Here is a 23,631-nt window from a genome sequence, read left to right on the forward strand (position 1 = left end):
CTCCTGTATTATCAGTATTTCTCAGCTCTTAACCAATCATAAGATCTTTTATTGTCACAAAGTATAGCTCCTCTCCCATTCCTGCTTCCCCAAACCCGCTGCCCTAGTTATATATGGCTGAAGATAGGCTCCCCCAAAGTTACATGTTTTGTGTTGAAACCTCCCAGGGAGTAATAACCCTAGAGAAGAACATTCTTTCAGCTGAAGGACTTGTGGGGATCTGTCCAACATACAGCTGCCACAACATTTTCATGTTTTTGAGCCTTGCTTCTTGCTGGCTAGTCAGGTCATATAAGTCTGGAGTCCTGCAATGGATCTTTAAAACATTACTATTTGTTTTGAAAACCATTGATTAGTTGAACGAAAACAGCACTTTTAAAGGAGATCAATGCCTTGGGAGAAAGACTTGTACCAATTAGGTCAAACAATTGTCATAATTTGGGACATCTAATAAAATTAAACATTCTTGAAGGCCAGGATGAAATAGAAAAGTATTGTACGTCATAATGGCTTCATGCTAGAGCCTTGCCTGTCTGAATTATCCCCTATTTATCCCAGGTAACTAGGTGGCACAGTAAATAGAGCAGTAGATTCAGAGTCAGAATTCAAATCCTGCCTCAGATACTTATTAGCTGAGTGACCTCAGAAAAGTCGTTTAGCCTCTGTCTGCCTCTTCTCATCTGTAAAGTAGTGATAATAATAACATCTGCCCTCCATAGTTACTGAGGATAAAAAATGGGATCATGTTTATAAAGCACTAGACACATGCTAGCTATTATTATCCCACATGTATCTTGTTAAGGTATAGTTGTTTGCATATTGTCTCTCCCATTAGACTGTGAACTTGAGAGCAATGACTTTTACCTTTTTGTGTGTCTCCAGAGCTTAGCACAGTGTTTATTTTACACTCCAATTAACTGACCACATCAAAAATACAAATGCTTCTAGATATAAAACACAAAAACCAAAACCTTCTCCTAAGACCCTCTGAAGGGACATACTTCTGAATATATGCATTCTTTCCCATCATTATACAGTACAAAAATTGTATTATACAAAGTAAATTTTTTTTAAAAAAAACTTTGTGTCTTTTCAGAAAACATACTGGGGTAGAGTAAAAAGTGCCGTACCCAAACTCAGAGATCCTAGGCTTAAATTCTGTCTCTGCTACTTTACTAGCTGTGTGACCTTTTGGAGAGTCATTTCCCCTTTTCTGGCCTCATTTGTAAAAATTCGTGAAAAACTCAAGTCCCAGCCCTCAAATCTAGGATTCTGTGATCCCCTTTATCAGATGATTATCATACCTGTGGGTATATATCATATTAAGAAGCTTTAGGGGTATGCTTTCCCTTTTTATCTCTGTATTTTCTCTTTACTTTGCTTAGAACATATAAAAGTGACCTTACAACCCTTCACCCCTGGCCCTTGGGGAGACTAAAGGCTTTGGTGATTTTCCTTTCAGATACCTGCATCCCCTTTCTGATAGAATCTGTCTTTCCTCATCGCCATTGAGTTGGAGGGTTTAATTTGCATAGAGATGTTCCTTCATTGATGCCTTTTGTTGGCACAGTCAGGTTAGATATGGAGCCCCCATATTTTCAAGAAGTTTCCCAAGACTTAAAAAACTCAACACAACTTGGGTATAAGGTGAGAGATTTGAAAAAAAGATCCACAGTTGAGATTGCTCTAGTAGGGAAGGTGACATCCATTTCTGTCCTATGATAGCTTTCAGCAAGTGGCCATTAGGAGGGGGTATGGTTGTCATCACCTACTTTTTAGTATACAGAAGGGTTCTGTTAACTCTGAGAAAAGCATCTAGTAATAAAAGAAAATATTTTCATATAAGTTACCACTTCGATATTTTCTATATAATTTTGAAAAGAATTACCTTGTCATAGATAGCCTCATAAATATATTTTTTAAAATTTCCAAATACTTTAATAAATTTTCTCACTTGTCCTTCATGCCAACCATGTAAGGGAGGTACTACAAATATTCCTATTTCCATTTTGTAATAGTGAAGCTATGGCTCAGAGAGGGTAAGTTAGTGGCTTACCTACACGTAGCAGAAATGGGATTTGAACTCAGATCTCTTTCAGATTCACCCCTCTAACACCTTGTCTCTCTCTAAGAGCCAATAATCTGTAATGCCCAATGACCTAATCACTATTTTTCATTCAAGCATGTTAGTTTTTTTAATTTTTAAAAATTCATTTTACTTTTAATTTATGAAATTAAACAAGCATTTCTATAACAGTGTAATAAAAAGATGATTGCACACGAAACTACAAATCTGTTATGTCCAACTTGCTATACCTTTTAAATATATAATAAAAATTATGTAAATTTCTTTTTTTCTTCCTTCTTCCTCCCCTACCCTAGAGAGGGCTACAAATTTTTAGTTTTTAACTTTACATACACATTTTTACATAACAGAAATCAGGGTATTATTTATATTTTAAATTAATATTTCATTTACATCTTTACATGTATTAACATACTCACATGCTTGTCATTTTTAGCAGATATATAATTTTTCTAATTTTTTTTTTTTTTTGCATAGCATATTGTACTAATTGGGATTGTGTCCTAGAATACCACATAGCTTCCTTAGACTGGAAATTCACATTAATCCAGAAGAGATTTTTTCCCCCCCAAGTTGGGTCTTTGTGAATAAAAACTACTTATTCGCCAGATGATGGCATCTAAATATCAGGCCTTTGAATTTGTCCACCACTGTATATATTTTGAACAAGTGTTTCAGATGGATACGCTGCATCTAGTATTAAGAAGGCAATAAGCATTTATTAAGTAATTACTATGTGCCAGACATCTATGTTTAGCGGCTAGGAGGCACAGTAAATGGAGTCAAGAAGACTCATCTTCCTAAGTTCACACCTGGCTTCAGATACTTACTAGCCGTGTGACCCTGTGCTAGCCATTTAACCTTGTTTGCCTCAGTTTCCTCACCTGTAAAATGAGCCAGAGAAGAAAACGTGAATCATTCTAGTATCCTTTCCAGGAAACCCCCAAATGGCATCAAGAAGAGCCCAACACAACTGAAAAATGACCAAACAGAAGATTTATGACTTAAAGAGGGCAAAGTCAAGAAAAAAAGCTGTTGATTGGGTAGGAGTCCCTGAGAGTCAAGAGGCTCTCATTTAAGCCCTTGAACCACTACTACTTCAGGAAACGGGCAAGAGACAAGAGAAGACTCAGTGGCAGAAGAGGAAATTGAGAACTGAAGACACCAGCAATGCTGAAAAGCTGCTCCATTGGAACAGTGGCAGAAGGAATCAGTGGAGGGAAGGCCTCAGCTGAGGGATTCCCAATTAATTGGAGAAAATTATCTCCATTGGTCAAGATCTCCAGGCATGGTTATTTATGATGGCCCTTCATTCAGCTCAAAAAGGCAAAAGCTTCAGAGAGGGGAAACTTTTCTAAAGGGCTTATTCTCTCTGATATTCCCTCTGACTTGAAGAAAAAAAAAAGCAGAGGGGATTTGCCACTGCTTTCATAACCTGGAGAGAATATGGAAGTATACTGATATACTTCCATTCTGAAACATCCTGGGGGAGTGAATAACTGGATACTCTGGTCTCTGTTGCCAAATCTGTTGAATTACTATTCACATTAAGACTTACCATTTTCTAAATGTACTTATAAGCTCCTCCATTAGACTGTAAACTCCTTGGGGTCAGGGACTGCCTTTTGCCTTTTTAAAAAATTTATTTCCACCCTCTCTTCTCCCCTCAGTGCTTAGCAAAATGCCTGGCACATAGTTGGTGCTTAATAAAGGTTTATTGATTGATTGATGGGCAATTGAATAATGACAATATATAGCATTTATCTAACACTTTACAAACATTACCTCATTTTATCCTCAAAGCACCGAGAGGCAGATGCAATAATTATCCCCATTTTACAGATTTGGAAGCTGCGGTACACAAAGGTTAAATGACTTGCCCAGTTAGCTAGTAAGTGTCTCAGAACAGATTTTCAGTCAGGTGTTCCTGACTCCAGGTGTAGCATTCTATACGTTGAACCACCCACTTGCCTCTTTGAAAGAGCTTTAATGGCTTCAGGAGTGGGGACCCTGCAGCCTTGGGGCCACATGTGGCCCTCTAGGTCCTCAAGTGCAGCCCTTTGACTGAATCCAAACTTCACAGAACAAATCTTAAGTATTGGATTCAGTTTGGATTCAGTCAAAGGACTGCACTTAAGGACCTAGGGGCCATGTGTGGCCTCCAGGCTGCAGGTTCCCTACTCCTGGGCTAGGTTCTGATAGAGAACAAATTTCCTTCAGATGAGGAATAGTTAAGAGTAAAGTAAGGAAGCGAGCAGAGAAGCAGTTCCGTTGTTGCAAATGTTCCTGAATGGATCAGTAACATTGAAATCTCCAATCTACAGATGTGAGTTACCCCAAACACATGAGTTTTACTCTCTTGTGTGTTTCCATTCTAGGTTTCTATAAGTATGTGAACATTCTTCACCATAGCTATTGAATGTATTGATGGAGAAGTGTGATATGTGTGTGTACACATATATAGTGATGCATTTTATTATTTGTGCATGTCTTAATATATTAATCTCTATACTATAATTATTTATTTTGCCTTATTTGTAAGCAAATGGTTAGGTTTAAGATCCCAAAGTATCACTCTTTGTTAGTAACTGGTTGTGTAAACAGAAAGCACATTGGGGGCTGAAAGGCTACAGCGATGAGCAAGGGAAGTATATTTTTGCTCAAAATGGGTAGTCTATTTCTCAGAACTAAGATTTGCTAGTATGAGCAAGTTGTAGAACTGAGCCAAAGCCAGAGAGAAAGTTGGGTATCTTACACCTAGGTGAGAGGTGTAAGGCCACAAGTTTTATACAGTGTGAGTGTTGACTATACCCCATGCAACTCACTTGTCTTGTTACATTTTGGGGTCATTGAAATAGCCCACATACTACTCCATTAATTGCCATTATACAGGCATAAAGGCATGAGATGGAAGACCAAGTTTAAGGAAGAGTAAATATAACGGCTTGGCTGGAACACAGCACGTGAAAGAGTTATGCAAAAGTAGTATTTTTAAAAAGTCTATGAAGGATTTTACATGCTTGCTGAGTTCATATTTGATCCTAGAGGTCAATGGGAAGCCACAGAAGATTCTTAAGCAGGGTAATGACATGGTCATATTTGTTTGTTCCTTAGGAAGATTACTTTGGCAACTGTAGGGGAAAGACTAGAAGTGGAGAAAGTAATTAGAAAGCTACTATATTAGTCCAAAGAAGAGATGATGAAAGCCTGAATTAGGGTGGTAGTCATGTGAATGGAGCAAAGGAGACAGACACAAGAGATGGTGTAGAATTAAAATCATCAAGACTAGGTAACTAACTTATTGGCTGTGGAAAGTGAGAGCAGATAGTTGAATATAGCTCTGAACTTAGGAACTTGAATTACCAGAAGGATGGTGGTGCCGTTGGCAGAAATGGGAAATTTGGAGGAGGAGAAGGTTTTTTGTTTCTTTGTTTTTGAGAATATTGGAGGGGGTAGATGAGAGGCTGAGTTTGAGATACTTTTGAGACATACAAGTGGAGACATATAGTATGTAGCTGGTTATGTGGGACTAGAGTTTAGAAGAGATTAGGGATGGAGATATTTATATCTATGCCTATAGATATGTATTATATGTATACTTATACATATATGTGTCCCAGCCTAATTGCCGTGGGCTGCCCGGGTCATCTTACCTATCTCCAGGTCTTTGGTGGCTAGCTGGATAAATGTATCGAGGGAAGAGACTTCCAGAGTCAAACAGAAGTTGTAAGCTTTATTCAGGATCTTAGCTACATGTCAGCATGCAGGACGAGTTCTTCCCGAGGAGAAAGGAACCACACCCCCAGGCTTTCCTGTCCCCATTTAAGCTCTCCCAGCTGCATAGTTCGCTCATGGATACCGTGCATGCTCTCAGCCCCTTAGCTAATTAACAAAAAGGTGTGCTCAGACCATGGACCAATCTCAAGGGTGGGATGCTCTCCCCAGCAAGTTTCCACTGAGAAGAGGTGGAAAAACAAGAAAGCTCGCATCTCACTCATCAGTTCCCAGCTGTTCCCTCGGGGGCCTCATGAGAGCTCGCAATCAAGAAGCCCTCACCTTTACCTGCCTGAGACCGTTCACGTGAGAACTGAGCTTACACCCCAACATATATGTACATTATATATGTATGTATGTGTGTATAGATATGTGTCTGGGAGTCAACTACAGGAAGATGATAACTGCAGAGAGTAAACAGGTATTTTTTCTTCCCCACCACTGAACCTTAGTCCTCTGAACCAATTAAATATTAAGAACAGTTTCAATACCTTCTCAAAAAAACCAAACAAACAAGGAAACCCCAAACAACTTAGACTTCATGGCAGATATTTCTCCTACTGCAGGAATAGTGTAGACAGGTTTTGAGACCTAGACTAGGGTAGAAGAAGGAAGCTTATGATAGATGACCTCTATTTTATTTGTAATGTGATGCAACGCCCTCTCCTGAAAGGAGAGGGGAAGGAGTGGTAAGAAAAGGAAAGGTTTAGAACAATTGCTATGGAGTATAGTAATTGGAGTAGAATAAAAGATACATTAATGAGGGTCTAGTTGATATTAGATAACTTTGTAGTGGAATTATTCAACATAGTTATGGGACTTTCTTAATTGGCCTTCAGCAACACGCAGGTAGGTACAAGTGAAGAAGATGATGATAGGGTTGGAATTTGGCAAGGCAAGAGTGGAAATAGGAAAGCAAGGGATTTGAAGGCAGAAGACGTGTATAGTGTAATTTGCTTGGGCCTTATTGTTAGACATTTGGTGTTTTTGCAGTTTCTCACTATCATAAACAGCATTTCTTTTAATGAATTTGCACAAATTAGTTTTTTTCCTTTTTAGTTATTTCCTTAGGGTATATTTTCAGAAATAGACTCATCAGGCAAAAATATAGTTTTTTAAATCTCTTGTAACATATTGCTAGATTATTCTCCAGAATGACTAAAAATATTTACAAAGTCATACATGTATCATTTTCCCCACATCCATCTCATTGGGTTTTCTAATTTTAATTTATTTTTTCTATTTTAACACTCAGAGGCTATGCCAATGAGCTTTGACAAGTCCCATCACATTGGGAGGCTTCAAGTATGGGCTCAGTAATGTACTATGTCTAACATCTTAGGACCCAGCTAACTTAGTGTGGAGAAAGGTTTATCACAAGGGATTGACTTCCAGTGATTAATTTTTTTTGGCCATAAATATTCATGCAAATATGGTGGTAGTCACTCATTTCTCTACCCATTCCCCTCTCTGCCTCTTAACTCTTGTAACTCTCCTTGCCCTTCCAAAAGCCAGATATACTACCCTTTGCTTCAGAGAGAGTAAAGTGGAGATCACTAGGTAAGTGGGTTTCAGATGTGGCTTGGAACTTGCTAGAAGAAGTAGGAGTCCAATAATCAGGTCTATCATAGAATGTAATGACTTTGGAACAATTCTGAAGCCTGGCTATTGGCTTATGCATCAAGGAAGAGCATAGAAAGGAAGTACAGAGGTTAGTTGCGTGCACCCAATGGCTATGTTTGGGGGAGGTGCTTAGGATGGAACTTCTAGAGTGGAAAGAGTACACAGGAGTTTGAACGAGATGACTGCTTAGGGTTTTTCTAGCTCTCAGTTCTATAACCGTATTATCTAATTGCCTTTTCAGAGGAAAATGGGTAGTCCTAGTCAGGAGGAAAACTTGTCTAGGTGGAGATGGAGAAAACAGTCATAAATATGAAGTGTTATTATGTGTGTGAAGTTATATAATAGTAATCAAAGATGGATTTTGTAGTTAAAGATGGACTTTGAAGGAAGTGACTAAGGTAAAGTGGATGGAATCCTGGGGAATCCACAAAACAGATCATGGGGCACAGACCATGCCATCTCTGTGGCTATAGGTGCAAGGAAGGGGTTTGGTTGGGTACTCATTTGATCAAAGAAGCCTTGCTTTGTGTCCAGACCTATCTCAGTCACTGCTGCCTTTGTTCATATACATAGATGGGCATTTATTCTTCTGGACCAAGTTAATGGATTGTCCTAGTTAGTGGGTGAAAAAAAAAAAGAGGCTGAGGTCCCCATCCTCTGAATATGGGGCCTGAGAGCTCTATCGCTATTTTTCATTCCCCTTATACATCCATGAAAATAAGAGGTCCCAGGTCTGAGATCAGAAGTGACTGCAAGGGATTTAAGTTATTGTTCTAAGAATTTCAAGTGAAGAGATAGGTTAACATGAAGATCTAGTTACATGATTTTATTTTCAGATACCTCCACAATTCATTTGAACCCATGAAGTAACCTGTGTTTTTCAGGTGGTGTCAATGACAAATTGTTGTAGAAGAGGCTTCATTATCATTCTTTGCCACTTGTCTAGTTGTAATTGGAAACAAGCGTTTAATTGATGTTTTATGTGTTCCTAGGCTCTTGATCTCTTGCCTGAATTTTATACATGAATTTCTGGAGCTGCTTCTGTTGATGGGAGCAGAAGGGGGGGGGCTAAAATTCATCAGGCTCTCTTGCCTGTCCTAATAAGGCAGACAGATTTGGAGTGGGTTTGTTTACTCCCTGCTTACAGATTGAAAGTCTATAGACTTTGCAACAGTTTTGGGGCAGGAAAGCAGCAAGGTATAGCGCTAGAACACTAGATCTGGAGTCAGAGGACCTGTATTTGAATTTTGCCTCCAACACTTACATGGGTAAGTAACATAATCTCTCTGAGCTTTTGTTTCCTTATCTATTAAATGGGCATAATAATGTCTCTAGTATCTTTCTTGAAAGGCTATTGTGAGGACCAAAATGAGAGCATGTATATAAAGTGCTTCGTAAACCTTAAAGTGCCCATTATTATTATCATAGAATCTTGAGTAAGAAGAGACCTTAGAGAGCATTTATACTTATCCTATATAGAAATCTCCCTTATGTAATTTCTAGTGGGTAGAGTCATTCCACCTCTATTCAAGCTATTCATGGTAGAGAACTCACTATTTAATCATGCTTTTTACATTTTTTGCCATTTCATTTTTTGGACAACTCAAATTAGAAAGTTGTTTCTATTGAATTCATTGAGACTAATTCTGCTGCCTAGTACCACACTGAATAAACCTTATCCCTCTTCCACTGACTGTCAGAGACGTGTGGAGACAGCTGTTGTCTCCTGCTAAGTCTTGTCTAGGCTAAACATTCTCAGTTCCTTCAATTGCTCCTCATATGACATGTTTCAAGTTTCCTCCTTCTCCTAGTTTCCTTCTTCTGGACATGCTCTGATTTGTTGATATTCCTCTTAAAGTAGTGGTCCATATTACTTAATGTAATGTTCCAGAGGAGGTCTGATTAGTTCAGAAAATAGTGAGACTATTAGCTCTCTCATCTTGGATCATATATGTCTTTTAATGTAGCAGATACATTATGGTTAGATCAAAAGTTGAGCATGATTCTTCATACATATGGTGAAATGAGATTGTACATGACAAAAAGGGAACCCTGGAGGAAGGGAACCTGCCATTTTATACCTGGACTCTCTCTCTGTGTCTACCAGAGTCCAGAAGATAGGAGATAGGTTCTCCCTACAGTGAGGACAGCATTTCCTATGGGGTCCAGGAATCTTCTAACAGCTGGAGCCCTTGTGGTCATATGTCACTTCAGGTCACTTTCTTCTACTTAATTTTGACTCTACCTGTGTGTAATATCTGGGAAATGTTAGAGGTTCTCCTGCCTGAAAGAGCAGTATAGCCTAGATGATCTTTTAAGGTCTCTTCTAAGCCTAACAGTCTTAATTTTGGGGATGAAATAATTCTATTGTGGAGTCCCAGGAAATTCATTTCCTTCCGTATTCTGGATGTCTCAAAGGTTGATATAAACTCCTCCAGTGGGTGGAAGGCATCCTCTCAGGTGTTGTGTATCCCATTCAAACAGTTTGACATCCCATATTACAGTGTAAGATTGTTACTAGAAGTTGGTCTAGAGTGTGACCACTGACTGAAAATGGTGCTTAAAGGTTAGCCTTGACTTTGACTTTGTTGGGGAGGCCCTTCCCTCCAGTATACCATCGGTATACATACCACCTTACCAGTTTCCTCATCTTCTACTTCACTCTTCTACTATCTCTGCCCCACCAACATGGCTGCCCAAGCAGTTAAAAACTCTGAGTTAAACTCAGTGATCCTAACACTGATGAAAAATGAGGTAGGCACGAGGTCTGCTTTACTGAAGATGAAGACATAACTGGCTCCAAGTCTGCTTGCATTAGGATATGGTTATAGATCATGAGAGGCAGCATGGCATAGTGGATGTCAGTGGATTTGGAGTAAAGGAGACCTGAATTCAAATTCTGCCTATAAACTTACTAGCTATGTGACTTTGAGAAAATTACTTAACCTCTATGGGACTCAGTTTGTTCATCTGTAAAAGGACAAAGTTGGGTTCAGTGGTCCCTAAGGTTCCTTTTAGTTCGAAATCTGTGGTTTCATGATCTTTTCTTTTGGGGGGAGGTATTTGCCTAGGGTCACACAGCCAGTGCATGTCTGAGGCTGGATTTGAACTCAGGTCTTCCTCTAACTCCAGAGTCAGTGTTCTATCCACTGGATTCCACGATCTTATGATAAAAGCTGGTATTTTTATATTACTTTAAGATTTGTAAATTGCTTTACATTTTATCTTGTTTGACCCTCAGAGCAGCCTGTGAGGTAGGTGTGATTATACTCTCATTTTATGAATGAGGAAACTGAGACTGGGAAAGATTAAATGATTTATCCAGTGTTACACAGCTAGGGATTTGAACTCAGGTCTTCCTCATTCCAGGTCTAACATTCTATCTACTGCACCACTTAGGTTCCTTATAATCTTTTTTTTTTTAAACATACTTTATTTTGAGTTTTCAACATTCACTTCCATGAGATTTTGAATTCCAAATTTTCTCCTCATCTCTTCCCTCCCTCCATCCCAGGACAGTGTGCACCCCAACCACCTCTTTCCCCAATCTGCCTCCCTTCTATCCCATCCACCCTTCTACCATCCCCTTCCCCTCTATTGTAGGGCAAGTTAGATTTCTGTACCCCGTTGCCTGTACAACTTATTTCCCAGCTGCTGCAAACACAGTTTTAAACATTCATTTTTAAAACTTTGAATTCCACATTCTCTCCCTTCCGCCCTCCCCACCCACCCTCATTGACAAAGCAAGCAATTTGATATAGGTCATACATGTGTGACCATGCAAAACACTTCCAGAACAGTCATGTTGCATAAGACTAATCACATTTCCCTCTATCCTGTTCTGCCCTCCATTTATTCCTTTCTCTCCCTTGACCTGTCCCCCTACAATAGTGTTTGCTTCTGATTACCCCTTCTCCCAATCTGCTGTCCCTTCTATTATCCTCCCTCTCCTATCCCCTTCCCCCTGCCTTCTTGCAGGGTAAGATAGATTTCTGTACCCAGTTAAGCTGGGTGTCTTATAATCTCATAGACTGTATATGACAGTCAGAAGTTCACCACCAAGGACAAAGACAGTGACCTCTCTGTGTAGAATCTTACTGAAGAAGGCCATGCCATCAAAAAAATGGTGACTTTGTTTTGAGTGAGGGAGAGCTGTGCAGGTCACCAGCCTCACTTCTCCTCCAGAGCCATCTGAATCCAGTGACCTGATATTCATCAGGATGACTGGAGATGACCCAGGATGAGGCAATTGGGGTTAAGTGACTTGCCCAAGGTCACACAGCTAGTGAGTGACAAGTATCTGAGATGAGATTTGAACTCAGGTCCTCTTGACTCCTGCACTGGTGCTCTATCCACTGCACCACCTAGCTGCCAAACTTTAACACAAGGGCATTTCCTAATGTGGTTGGTAGTATGATTTGGTGAACTGATGGTTTCCTCAGAAGCAAACTTGAGCTGCAAAAAGGTGATTTTTGAGGGATGATGTAGTGTTTCAACATTCACCACTGCAAGCATGTTTGACTGATAGTTAAGTCCATTCAGTAGGGACTTTTTTTTTTTAATAGCCACAATCGTAGGGTCTTGCTTCCAGTGAGGACAGCACTGGCAAAGAGTTCTAGTATATAGATCATCCCATCTCTAGCATGGTTTTGTCTTTGTTGGTTTTGATGGGAATGTTGGACAGAGCAGGTCTTTTTTCCTATTGACATTCTTCTAGAATGACTGAAACACTCCTGGCAGGTCAGCTTTGTGTACATTACCACATGCACACATCCATCTCAGATTATGAACTTAGGAGGTCAAGGATTTCTTTGTACATTTGTATGCTGAGTGTGGACCCAAGGTGTGCCTCCAATTGTGCCAAAATAAATGCTTACTAATGACTCAGGGCTTCTATCATCGTAAGTTTTTTAGAAAGGAACAGTCATCAGTCCATCCACAGCCCTTCCCAAAGTAAGGTCTCCTTTTTGATATGCTACCTCTGTTCTCTTTTTTGTACGATCTTGCATATTTTTGTATATTGTCTCTTCCATTAGATGGAGGAAAGAGTGAGGCTAATGACTTTGCACAGTTCACTCTCACTTAAATTCAGTTCACTCGCAAGTCAAGGTATCGCCTTCTGATGGCTTTGGTCCTTTTCCAGAACTGAAGAATGAACAACCTGTAAGCTCCTTGAGGGCACAGACTATCTGCCTTTCTGTATCCTGGCACATGCCAGGCACTTAATAAGTACTTAGTGATTAACAATGCTGGACCCAAACTTCAGAGCATGTGTTCAAATTTTCTTTTTCTTTTTTTTGGAGATCTGGATATTTCAACTGATGGTACAAAGATGAAAACTGGGCTGGTAGATGCAGCCAATCAGTGGATGGATAGGAAGGGAATTTAGTTGCTTTTCTTATTTTGGTATTAAGCTCTTGAGGCACAAAAAGGATGAATAGAAGGCTAAGCCAGTCAATTTTTTAGCTTCCCAAACAATGTTTACCGGATGTTTTAGGTTTCCCTATTAAAACATTAGACTGTTTCATTTTTGTTTATATATTCCCAGCAGTTTGCTTGGTGCCTTGCACAAGTAGGTACTTTATCAATGTGTAATGAATTGAATTAAATATGTCTGAGAAAACAGAGTACCTACATCCTCCTTCTTATTTTTAACTTTGCAAAACAGGAGGTAATGAAGGATTTTGTAAGCCTGGGGTCAGCTCTGAGTATATGCTGCCCAGTACAAAGGTTGGCCAGCTCCATCTCTCTCCTCTTAGTGAAGACCAAATTGTTCAACAGATGGTAACCCTGGGACTAGAGGAGTAGGCTATGTAGAGTGGTTGATAGAATGTAGGACTGAGGGGGTGCTTGTGCTCCGGCTCCAGCCCTAAGATCATGTCTCTGGAAACAATGCCTTGTGAGAAAACTTTCTCTTGTTGCAGGTCTGACTTTGTAATTCCTTTATCAGAAGAGACACAGGGATACCGACCCAAGCACTCTTTTTGGCACCAGATCCCCAAGGACCATGCCTCTGGCAGCTAAAAAAAACCCCAAACTGTCTTTTCTCCCTCAGTGTCTGGCATCAACAAAGTTACCTCTATTGACCCCCAAAGTTTTCCCATACATTCCAGCAGACCAGCACCAAGACTACCTGCATATGCTGACCACTCCCTAACCCCACCCCATATCATCTAATTAGCACATTTGGCATCCTTTCACTGTCCTTTTTCCATATAAGCTTTAATATTGCTCCCATCAGGTGGCAGATTACCTAGGAGCCCTTGCCCACTTCTGTTGGACTCACAATAAACTTTACCATTTGACTGGAGGAAGGTTTGAGTGTGTGAAATTGTACCCTGACGTTCTGGGGTTCCAGCACCCTTCAACTATGTCAGCAACCCCTATACAATATCAGGACTTAGAATCATGAAGACATAGTTTCAAATCCTTCCTCAGATGCTTGCTAGCTGTGTAACTTTGGCTCTCTGTGCCACATTTTTTTCAATGAAGGAGTTGGATTCAGTGTAAACTGATAATTTCTTTAATGTAGACAGCAGCCTAGTCTGTCACATGGAAGAGTACAAAACAAGGAGTCTGTTTTCATCTAACTTTTTATAAATACATATTACTGTATTAGAAAATTATATTCTCCAATTCTTGTCAGCATTTAGTGATAAGCTGTATGAATTCAAATAAAAACTCAAAAGTTTTTGTGGTCAATAATACAATGGAGATATAATTCTTAGACTTTTCTTAGGACACACAAATACATTATCCTTGTTCTACAATAAGTGGTCAGATAACTAAAGTAGGGTAATGAAAGCTTTATCCCAGGGTATCAGCATTTAGAAGGTACTAATGACATGTATGCAAGGAGGACTTTGTTATCCTTTTTAGAGTTAAGTTTCTCAGGTTCCATGCCCATGGCAATGTCTAGTTTCCAGGTGTTAGATAATAACTCCCAGAATAGCCCCAAGGAGCCCAGATAGTAGTTGCTAGAATCATAGTGATAGCCCTACTGAGACTGCACTGTGAGATTTGAGGATAAGTAATTTTTACTGTGCTTGTGCAGAATGACAGCATTGCTAAAGTTAACCTGTGAGCTTAATGTTGGCAAGATGCCTTCTTTGTCTGTTGCCCTATAAAGCAAGTGGGTACTTGTCAGTGAGTGGGGAAACCATGGGGAATTCATAGGGGAATCCATAAGGGAATCCATGGGGGAACCCAATTGGGATTGGGGTAATGCACAGAGGAATGTATGTACCTGCCTCAACTGGGGAGTGTACGAACTGTGCCTGTCTCGATTGACCCCATCAAGATGTAGGGGTAGTTGTCTTCCCTTCTTGTTGGCCCCTTGGAGAAGAGTGATTAGGGAATGCTGTAGGAGCTGGTGCTCCTATTATCAGCAACTCCCTCTTGAGAAGACTAGAATAGAATAAGATTATTAAGCCCTCTGAAGCTATCTTCCTGTCCTTCTTGTCTGAACAGATCAAGAGTGAACCTGTTAGAGGCTAGAGTATGAAAACTCCAGTGCCTCGTGTGTGTTATCTGTGAAACGTATTTACCAGTATTCAGCAGTACAGAAAGCTTGTGCTCCCTCATTCCAATGGTAACACCATAGGTAAGATCCTCCTCAACTTAGCCTCTTCTCCCAAATCTCATGTTCAACTTCCAAAGTCCCACAGCCCCTTGGATCCATTTCATGACACTTGTTTCAGGCACAAAATTTCTAGTTACTGCTCTGCTGGTGATGGTGGGTAGAAGGGATTCTTGTAATGAAGAAGGGTCCAGCACACATCTCAGAGTAAGGATCAGCTTTTAAGTTAACCTTGCCTTCAAAACTGCCTGCCATATAAATAGGTTGAACCACTAGTAAATGATCTCTCAAGGAAGCTCATGGACACTTCTTTTTCTTCTTTTTTTTTAGTGCAATCAACTACCATGTATTTACTTGTTTTTCTCTTTTTTTTTCCTCTCCAGAGCAAACATAATGGTACAGTGTAAGAAAGCAGTTAAAAAAAACCCAAACAACTCACATTCCTTTGCTATATTCCTTTTGAGTTATTTACAGTGGATCCCTGAGATCTGGTAAGCTAAATTCCAGATCTTTAGCAGCAGAGATTTAAATACAGACTTCATAGTTAACACTGAGTCAAACATCAGCATGTCCTTTACAAGAAAATCACAATGAAGGACAGAGCACAGAAGCCAAGGATGTTTTTCAAAGTACTTGTTCAATCAAACATTGACCAAAATGATCCCCCCCCCCAAAAAAAAACTACCCCAAGCAATAAACTCCCAAATCTGCATCCCACATAAAAACAGAAGCCAAAACATTAGCAATGAAACAACTTTTGCATTAAATACCTATAGCCTGGGAGTTTGGGTTTTCAGTACTTAAGCTCTGAATCCAATCCCCTCCCCATTCCCTGATGTTGTTTAATGTGTGAAGGAAGATTACTTGTTCTAATGACTCTAACAGGTACCTGCATCAAGAAAGTCAGGTTTCCCCTTGTTCTTTTATTTTGTTCATGCAAGTCAGCAAGTGGAAGCTTACTGCTCTTTCATGAGAACTGCTGAGAAATTCACTGAGGCACTGAGAAAGCTCTGGATATCATAGAAAGCCAAAGGGGAGAGTGTGGGGCTTGTGCTAAGAATTGGCTCCTTAATCTCATGAAATGCCAGTCAGGTTAAATCTGTGAAGTAAGTGGTTTGTCTTTATACCTCATCCTCTTAGTACTAGGTTCCCCTGCTAGGGAACGCTCCTTCCTTCAGGCACCCAGAGTTATCAAACACTCTAACTAAACTTGTGAGAGGTATGGATCAGCATTATTTACTTTATGGTTCTTTATATTTCTTCATTAGCTTTGTGAACTCTTCGTTACTTTTAATTTTCTTTTGACAGTTGATTTTTCATTCCCATTACCTTAGTCCCTTTTTTTCTTTAATACCATTCTGATGTAAGAAAGGCTGGCAGAGTACAATGGGAAGAGTTTTGGTTGGAAGAAGGAGGCCTGAGTTTGAATCTCACTTTTGACACTTACTAGTATAAGCAGCAGCAGATAGCTCTTGTGATTTTCAAAAGCTGGATGACTCTAGCTATGGGATTTGTCATTTAATCTTTGAGTCTCAGCTTCCTTATCATAAAATGGGAATAGTGATACTTGCACTACCTACCTCACAGGATTATTGTGAGGAAAGCACTTTGCAAACCTTATATCACTCTAGAAATGAGAGCTATAATTCCTGTGTTAAGCTGGAGACGATTTAGAAATAGTTTTGGTTTGATTTTAATAACCTCCCAATATTTTAATTAAAATGTGAATATTCCTGTTTTCTTTCTCTTTGTTAGTTGCATAGGTCATCACATTAAGAGGTGGGCTTTAGCTTAAAAGATGAATTTTGACCTTTAAATATTAAAGATAGATTAAATGGATCCTCATCTCTATCTGCCTCTGGATTCCTTAATTTAAGACATGAACTTGTATAGGAAGGGCCAATATTATGCCTAAGGGAGTTTCAGTGGTCATCTCTGTAGTGTAATTTGAGGGACACCAGGAAGATTCTTGCTCTCCTCAAATATCTGCCTTTTTAAATATCACCTGGACTGAAATTCCACCATTAGAATCTCTTTTAAGAGATTTCTCCTCTTCCTGCATATAAATGCTTAAAGGAAGACTAACACTTAAAGTCATCTGCACCTTGAGAACAGAGACTGTTTTTTGCTCTTTTTTGGGGGGAGGGAGTTTAGTACCTCCAGAGCTTAGCAGTATTTCTGGTGCATAGTAGGCACTTAACAAACATCTATTGACTGACTAACAGTATCCAGATGTGATCCAATTTATCACTGCTTTCAGAGAAAAGTGGTACTCTTCTTATAAAATAGAACCCCAAAGGCTCCATTAGTGGAGGCACTAAAATATATATTAAATTTTGTCTAGGCCTAGACCTGTGGGAAAGATGGAAAGCAAGACATATGAAGTAAGGCAAAAAAACTGGGATTCTTTAGCCTGGAGAAAGTTGAAAGAAGGGCTAAGGATGGTCTGTACCCAGCAAAGGAATGTTGTACTACTATTCTGCATCTACACCAAGAGAAGAATAAGAATAAATGGTCTTAAAATGTAGCAAAAAGGTAACGGTTTAGGAAAAAATGGAACATATTTCTAAGGGCAAAGGATGGTTAAAAATAATAACAGTTGACGTTTGTACAGTCATTTAAAATTTGCAAAGCATTTTATATGTATATAATCTCTTTTGGGCCTTATAAAACCCCTGTAAGATAGGTAATAATAATAGATATTGTTATTCCTACTTTACATACAGGGAAACTGAGGCTTGGGGAGGTCTAATGACTTGCCCATAACCACAGTTAGTGAGAATTGGGGCCAAGATTCAAACTCAGACTTCCTTACTCCAAGGCCACCCACTACATCATGTTTCTTCATTAAACAAAACAAACCTGCGATGGGTAATTAGGGGACTTGTTAATATCAAAGAAGAGGCCCTTCTCTCAGTATGGTAATGACTAAGTTGGAGGCTCCTATTATATGGAGAATTATGATTTTTTTAAAAGTCAGTTCTGAGGAATTGAGGACTTGTTTGGTAGGTCCTAAGAAAATAGGTATACCATGGAACTGAGATGCAAAGTTTCATTTGGAAGATAAGAACATGAAGAAATAGCACAGTGCCAGGCACATTGTAGGTGCTCATTGAATACTTATTGATTGATTCATAAATGAAGAAATACATTCTTTTCAGCAAGTTAAACTCCACTCCTGTTACAAGGGGCACTGACTTCTACTTCGTTAGATTTCACAGGTATGAGGTACTCGTGATGTATACACATTGCACATAACCCTATGGAATGACCTAAAGGTGGATGGATAGTTTCCATCTGATTCCTTTTGTCTGCAGCAGACTGCCATCTTGGCTCAGTGGGCACCCCTTAAATCAATGGTGCATATCACAAAAGGTTCCTTCTCTTCCAAATGGCTACTCACGTCAATGGCCTATCTCACAGTGGCACAAATGCCATGGCCAGCCTTCATTATGGCCAAGAGTGATCCATAAATAGTTCCCTGCAGCTGCTGGCATTCCTTCCAGTGTCAAGGCAGTGTCAAGGGACCTTTCTTCTCTTTGAATTAGTTCTCAAGTACATAACATGACAGTTTTGTTTTGAAGTGAAAGAAAGCAAATGTTGTAGGCCCACACATTCCAGAAGGCCCAGTCTGCAATAGCTGCCATGAGGGGAGCTGCCATGTCATGGCAGCTTGCTGTTCCCTTGCCAATACAGCTTCTCATCCACCTTTTTTTTTCTTCCACCGACAGAGGAGGAGCATCTTAAAGGTCTTCCTGAAAGTTTTATTGCAGAGGGCATAGCAGATGGGGTTAACAGTGCTGTTCACATAGCATAGCCAGTAGCCCAGGTGCCACAGGGTGACAGGGATGCACTTGCTACAGAAGGTGGACACCAGCACCATGATGTTATAGGGGGTCCATGTGATGATGAAAGCCAGCAGGATAGCACTCAGAGTCTGGGCTGCTTTCCTCTCTTTCACCAAGACCATTCTCTTCTTCTTGGTTATTTGGTTGCTGAGGTTGGAATCCATGCCTTTTGTGGAAGGTTCCTTGGATACAGGGACTGAGCAAGGCATGATTTTCACCTTATGACAGCCATTGTTGGTCTCCTGGGTCCCATTGGCCTTTACTACCAACCGGAATTTGTATGCCACACATTTTTGACTCTTGGACCCACGGACAGAGGTTGGAGACAGGAAGTATTTCTGTGTCTTATAGTTATCATTCATAGGATTTTCTTCCACAAGAGCTTTTTTGGTTTCTTCCTCCTTTGGACTTTCCTTTGCCTGGCTCTTGTAAGTCATTCGGAAGACTGGGTCAGTGGTGGGCTTCTCCTCATCCTCTGAGGACGCATAACTGCTACAAGTGGTAAGCTGTTCTTCTTTGGCCCAGTCACTGTTTGTACCAGTGGGTTGGGAAGGCTTCCCAGTGGCAGAGGTACTCCTGCTTGAGGATGACCAGGATGCCTGGCATCTCTCCCTCTTGGTCAGGGTGGGTTGTTGGCAGCTGAAGCAGGACTTAAGTAGGGTCTTCCGAGTAGACTTGTTTGTCTCAAACTCAGCCACAGAAACAGAACCCTGGAGCTCAGCCAGGTCCTTGGTGCGCCTTTCAGTTTCCCGATAGATGCGGCAATACAGGATAGTCATGACAGACACTGGGATATAGAAAGCAGCGATGGCAGTGCCAAAGGTGATGGTGGGCTCAGAGAGGAACTGAATTTGACACTCTCCTGGTGGGACTGTTCTCTCCCCAACTAAATACTGCCAACAGAGAATAGCTGGAGCCCATAGGATAAAGGAGATCAACCAGGCCAGGCCGATCATGATCCCTGCCCGCTTTGGAGTACGCTTGGCTCTGTAGGTCAGAGGCCTTGTAATAGAGAAGTAGCGGTCAAAGCTGATCACCAGAAGGTTCATGACAGAAGCATTGCTTGCCACATAGTCCAGGGCAAGCCACAGATCACAGGCCAGGCTTCCTAGAGCCCAGTGTCCCATGAGGATATAAGTGGTATAGAGGTTCATTGAGAAGATCCCAATGATTAGGTCAGCAAAAGCCAAGCTCAGAAGGTAATAGTTGTTGACTGTCTTGAGCTGGCTATTGACTTTGAAAGACAACATGACCAAGATATTGCCTACAATGGTGCCCAGGCTTACTATGGCAGTCACTGTTGCGATAGTGATGACTTCCCACAAACTATGTCTTGATAGAGGCTGGTGATTTACCGGAGTGCCATTGGCAATGGTTTCATTGGGGTAAGGATCCTCTTCCATTCTGATTGAAATTTATGTCAGGTTCTTAGGTTCTTGACAAGTGACTTCTTTGTGTTATTCATTCTCAGCTTCTCTGATGTGACCTGGGGAGGGAGGGAGAGAGAGAATGAGAAAGAAAGAGAGAGGAGGCAGAGATCAAGGGAGGGAGGGGGAGAGAGAGAGAGATCATTAACTTTATTCACCCATCAGCACCAAGTTTTTGACATTCTCAATTTAATTCTTAATTTATTTTATTTTCTGGCCAAATTTCTGAATTATCAAAAGCCTGGATGTTAAAAGTTTCATACCCTTATTCTTCCTGAGGCTGGGAGTATGTGCTTAAGCATTATAGTCATGTATGGGGTTGCTGCCCTAAAGTGGTATCAGCAGGAGATGATATAAGAGGTGAAAGAAGATACAGAGAAAGGCAAAGGATGAAACGAAAGGAGAAGTGAGGAAAAGAGTGAGTAGCAGTGATGGGAATTCATTAGATCATATGGTCTTTCAGGGAAGAAATCATATCTTCTCAAGTTTGGGCAAAATCCCTAGAAGAGGGTTAAACTCTAGACAAAATTATGGTAAAGATGAAGTTGATCTTTGGTACTTTCCCATTTCCCCTCTTCTCTGAGATCCCCTCTTTAACCCCTCCATCCTCCAAGTGCCCATCTTGTTCTCAGCTAATTTTCTCCTATGGCTTACTACTTTTCAGGAGATATTTGCATTTCAGTAGGGGACTTTTTAAAGACTTTCTAGTTAAGATTCAAAGGAATGAATTTGTAATGGTTGGAATTTCAGACACCTTGATACCCTTACAGGTTGTGTGTGTGTGTGTGTGTGTGTGTGTGTGTGTGTGTGTGTATTTTGTCAGGAGTTCTTGGCATCCTTCAAATCACAGAACCTAGGCATCAACCTAAGGCTGACCCTGGTCATGTACATGAGGTTCCTTGTGAAATATTCTTTGATGATAAAGATGGTGTTTAATAATTGTTAAGTTGGTGAAATGTTGCATATTCTTCCTGCTCTAATCTGATAGAAATCAACTTTCTATCAGATATTTCTATGTAGATGACTCATTGGCACCCCATGCTCAATATCTTTAAAACTGATCAACTCTTCTTCTTGACTTTCCGGTCTCTGTTAATGGCATTACTTTCCTCCCAGACACCCAGGTTTAAGAGCACGGATCACAGTTTTAAAGATGGAAGGGACCTCAGAGGTCATCTTGTCTATTTCCTCATTTTGTAAATAAGAAAATTGAGATAAACCCTTGCGTAAGGTCACATAAACATAAGTAGTAGTGGCAGGATTGGAATCCAGGTCCTCTGACTCAAAATCTAAGATTTTTTCCATTTTTCCATGTTGCTTCCTACTGTGCAAGCTAGTCTAATGGAATAAACTGTGACTAAAGCCACAGAGTTGGGAAAATTTTGAGTTATTCTTGATTGCATTATCTCTTTCTACCTATTCCTTCCCAATCAATTCCCCACAAACTTTTTCTTAGGCCTTTCCCTTCCTCTCCATCCTTGCTGCCACCACTGTTAACACAGGCTTCCATCACCTCACACCTGGATTACTGCAACATTCCTACTACTACTCCTAGTTGTTCACCCTGATTTCTAGTTCTCCTTCCCTGAACCTATTTTACTCATAATTGCCAGCTTGAGCTCCTTAAGACATCACTTTCATCATGTCATGCCCTTACTCAAAAATATTCATGGGTTGGTTCTGTATTACTTACAGTATGGAATTTAATCTCTACTTATGTTTTTTACTCTCCCACATTACAAAGTTTCTATCTAACCTCCCTATATATCCAAACCTCACCCCCATTCAACCTTATTTCATAGAATTGCTGAATTGAAGATAAGAAAGGAATTTGGCAACCATCTAGTCCAACCCATACAGGAAAGGAGTCCCCACTAACTGACAAGTGGTCATTCAGGCTCTGATTGAAATCCTCTAAGGAAAGAATTCATTCCTGACCTCTGAAGGTGACTCATTTCACTTTTGCACAGTTTTAATTACTAGGAAGTTTTCCTTGACATGAAGCACAAATTGGTCTTTTTGCAGTTCTACCCATTGCTCCTGGTTCTGTCATATAAGACCAAAAAGAAGCAGTGTAAACATCCATAGTTCTATCAAAGGATTTTCTACAACTCCCCAGGTTTTCTCCTTTTGCTTCAATCTGGCCCTACTCATTATTGTAAGAATGTTTACCTGGCTCATTACTGCCCTTATACCTTCACTCTCATGCTAAACATTGAGGGCCAAATCTAATCTCATCTCCTCTGTGAAGCCTTCCTTGATAACTCTAGCTCTTACTAATCTCCCTTTTCTCTGACTTTTATTTTTGTTGCTTCCAATAAACTGTAGCACTTATATACCATAATTTGTTCGCTGTTCTCCCATCATTGGACACCCACTTTGATTCAAATTGTTTTTTATTTTGTTTTTGTTAACATAACATATGCAGGTGAAAATATTTTGGTGCGAAGCATTTTACTTTTGACTTCCTTAGATTATATATGTAGTGAGATTGTTCAGTCAAAAGATAGGAACAGTTCAGAGACTTCTCTTGCATAATTCCAAATTATTTCTCAAAACAGACAAATTCACAGCTCCTATGTGTGCACATTCCATGTATATATGCATATATGGTTATAGATTACTGGAAGTGAAGAAATCCTAGAAATCATGGGTTTATGGGATCATAGATTTAGAGACAGAAGGGACTTCAGAGGCCATCTATTTCAACTCTCTTGTTTTTCAGATAAGGGAACTGACAACCACAGAAATAAAATGACTTTCCCAAGTTTATATAGTCAGTAGCAGAGATGGGACTGGAATCCAAGTCTCCTGATTTTCATTGTAGGTAGAGCAGTGGATAGAGTACCATGCCTGGAGTCAAGAAGACCAATCTTTCCAAGTTCAAATCTGGCCTCAGACACTTACTAGCTGTGAGATCCTGAGCAAGTCACTTAACCAACTATGTTAGCCTCTGTTCCTCACTCTGAAAAAATTTCTGGAGAAGGAAATGGCAAACCATTACAGTATCTTTGTGAAGAAAACTCCAAATGGGGTCAGGAAGAGTCAAATGATGGAAAAACAACTGAGCTTCTCCCTTCCGGGTTACTTACAGTCAGAAAGATGAGTTCAAATTCCCACTTCTAGGCTTTTCTGTGAGACCATGAGCCAGCCATTGAATCTCTGTGAGTCTAAATTTATTCAAATATAAAATAGAGATAACAATACCTTTAATTCTTATCTCATAGGGCTATTGTGAGACTTAAAAAAGGTAATCTGTTCAAAGTGCTTTGCAAATTTTAAAATGCTACATAA

General features: G+C 40.0%; 1 protein-coding gene across 1 annotated transcript; it reads right to left on the reverse strand.

The window, feature by feature from the left end:
- Positions 1-18,762: 18,762 nt before the first annotated feature.
- On the reverse strand, positions 18,763-20,313 carry CHRM5 (cholinergic receptor muscarinic 5). The gene has a single exon (XM_072623011.1). It carries the CDS (start codon positions 20,311-20,313, stop codon positions 18,763-18,765), a length of 1,551 nt encoding a protein of 516 aa, XP_072479112.1.
- Between the last annotated feature and the right edge of the window lie 3,318 nt (positions 20,314-23,631).

Source organism: Notamacropus eugenii, chromosome 7 (assembly GCF_028372415.1).
Source record: "Notamacropus eugenii isolate mMacEug1 chromosome 7, mMacEug1.pri_v2, whole genome shotgun sequence".
Lineage (NCBI taxonomy): Eukaryota > Metazoa > Chordata > Mammalia > Diprotodontia > Macropodidae > Notamacropus > Notamacropus eugenii.

Bases quoted from the DNA above. Each gene is read 5' to 3' on its own strand.
- CHRM5 (XM_072623011.1), bottom strand. From the start codon at position 20,313: ATGGAAGAGGATCCTTACCCCAATGAAACCATTGCCAATGGCACTCCG.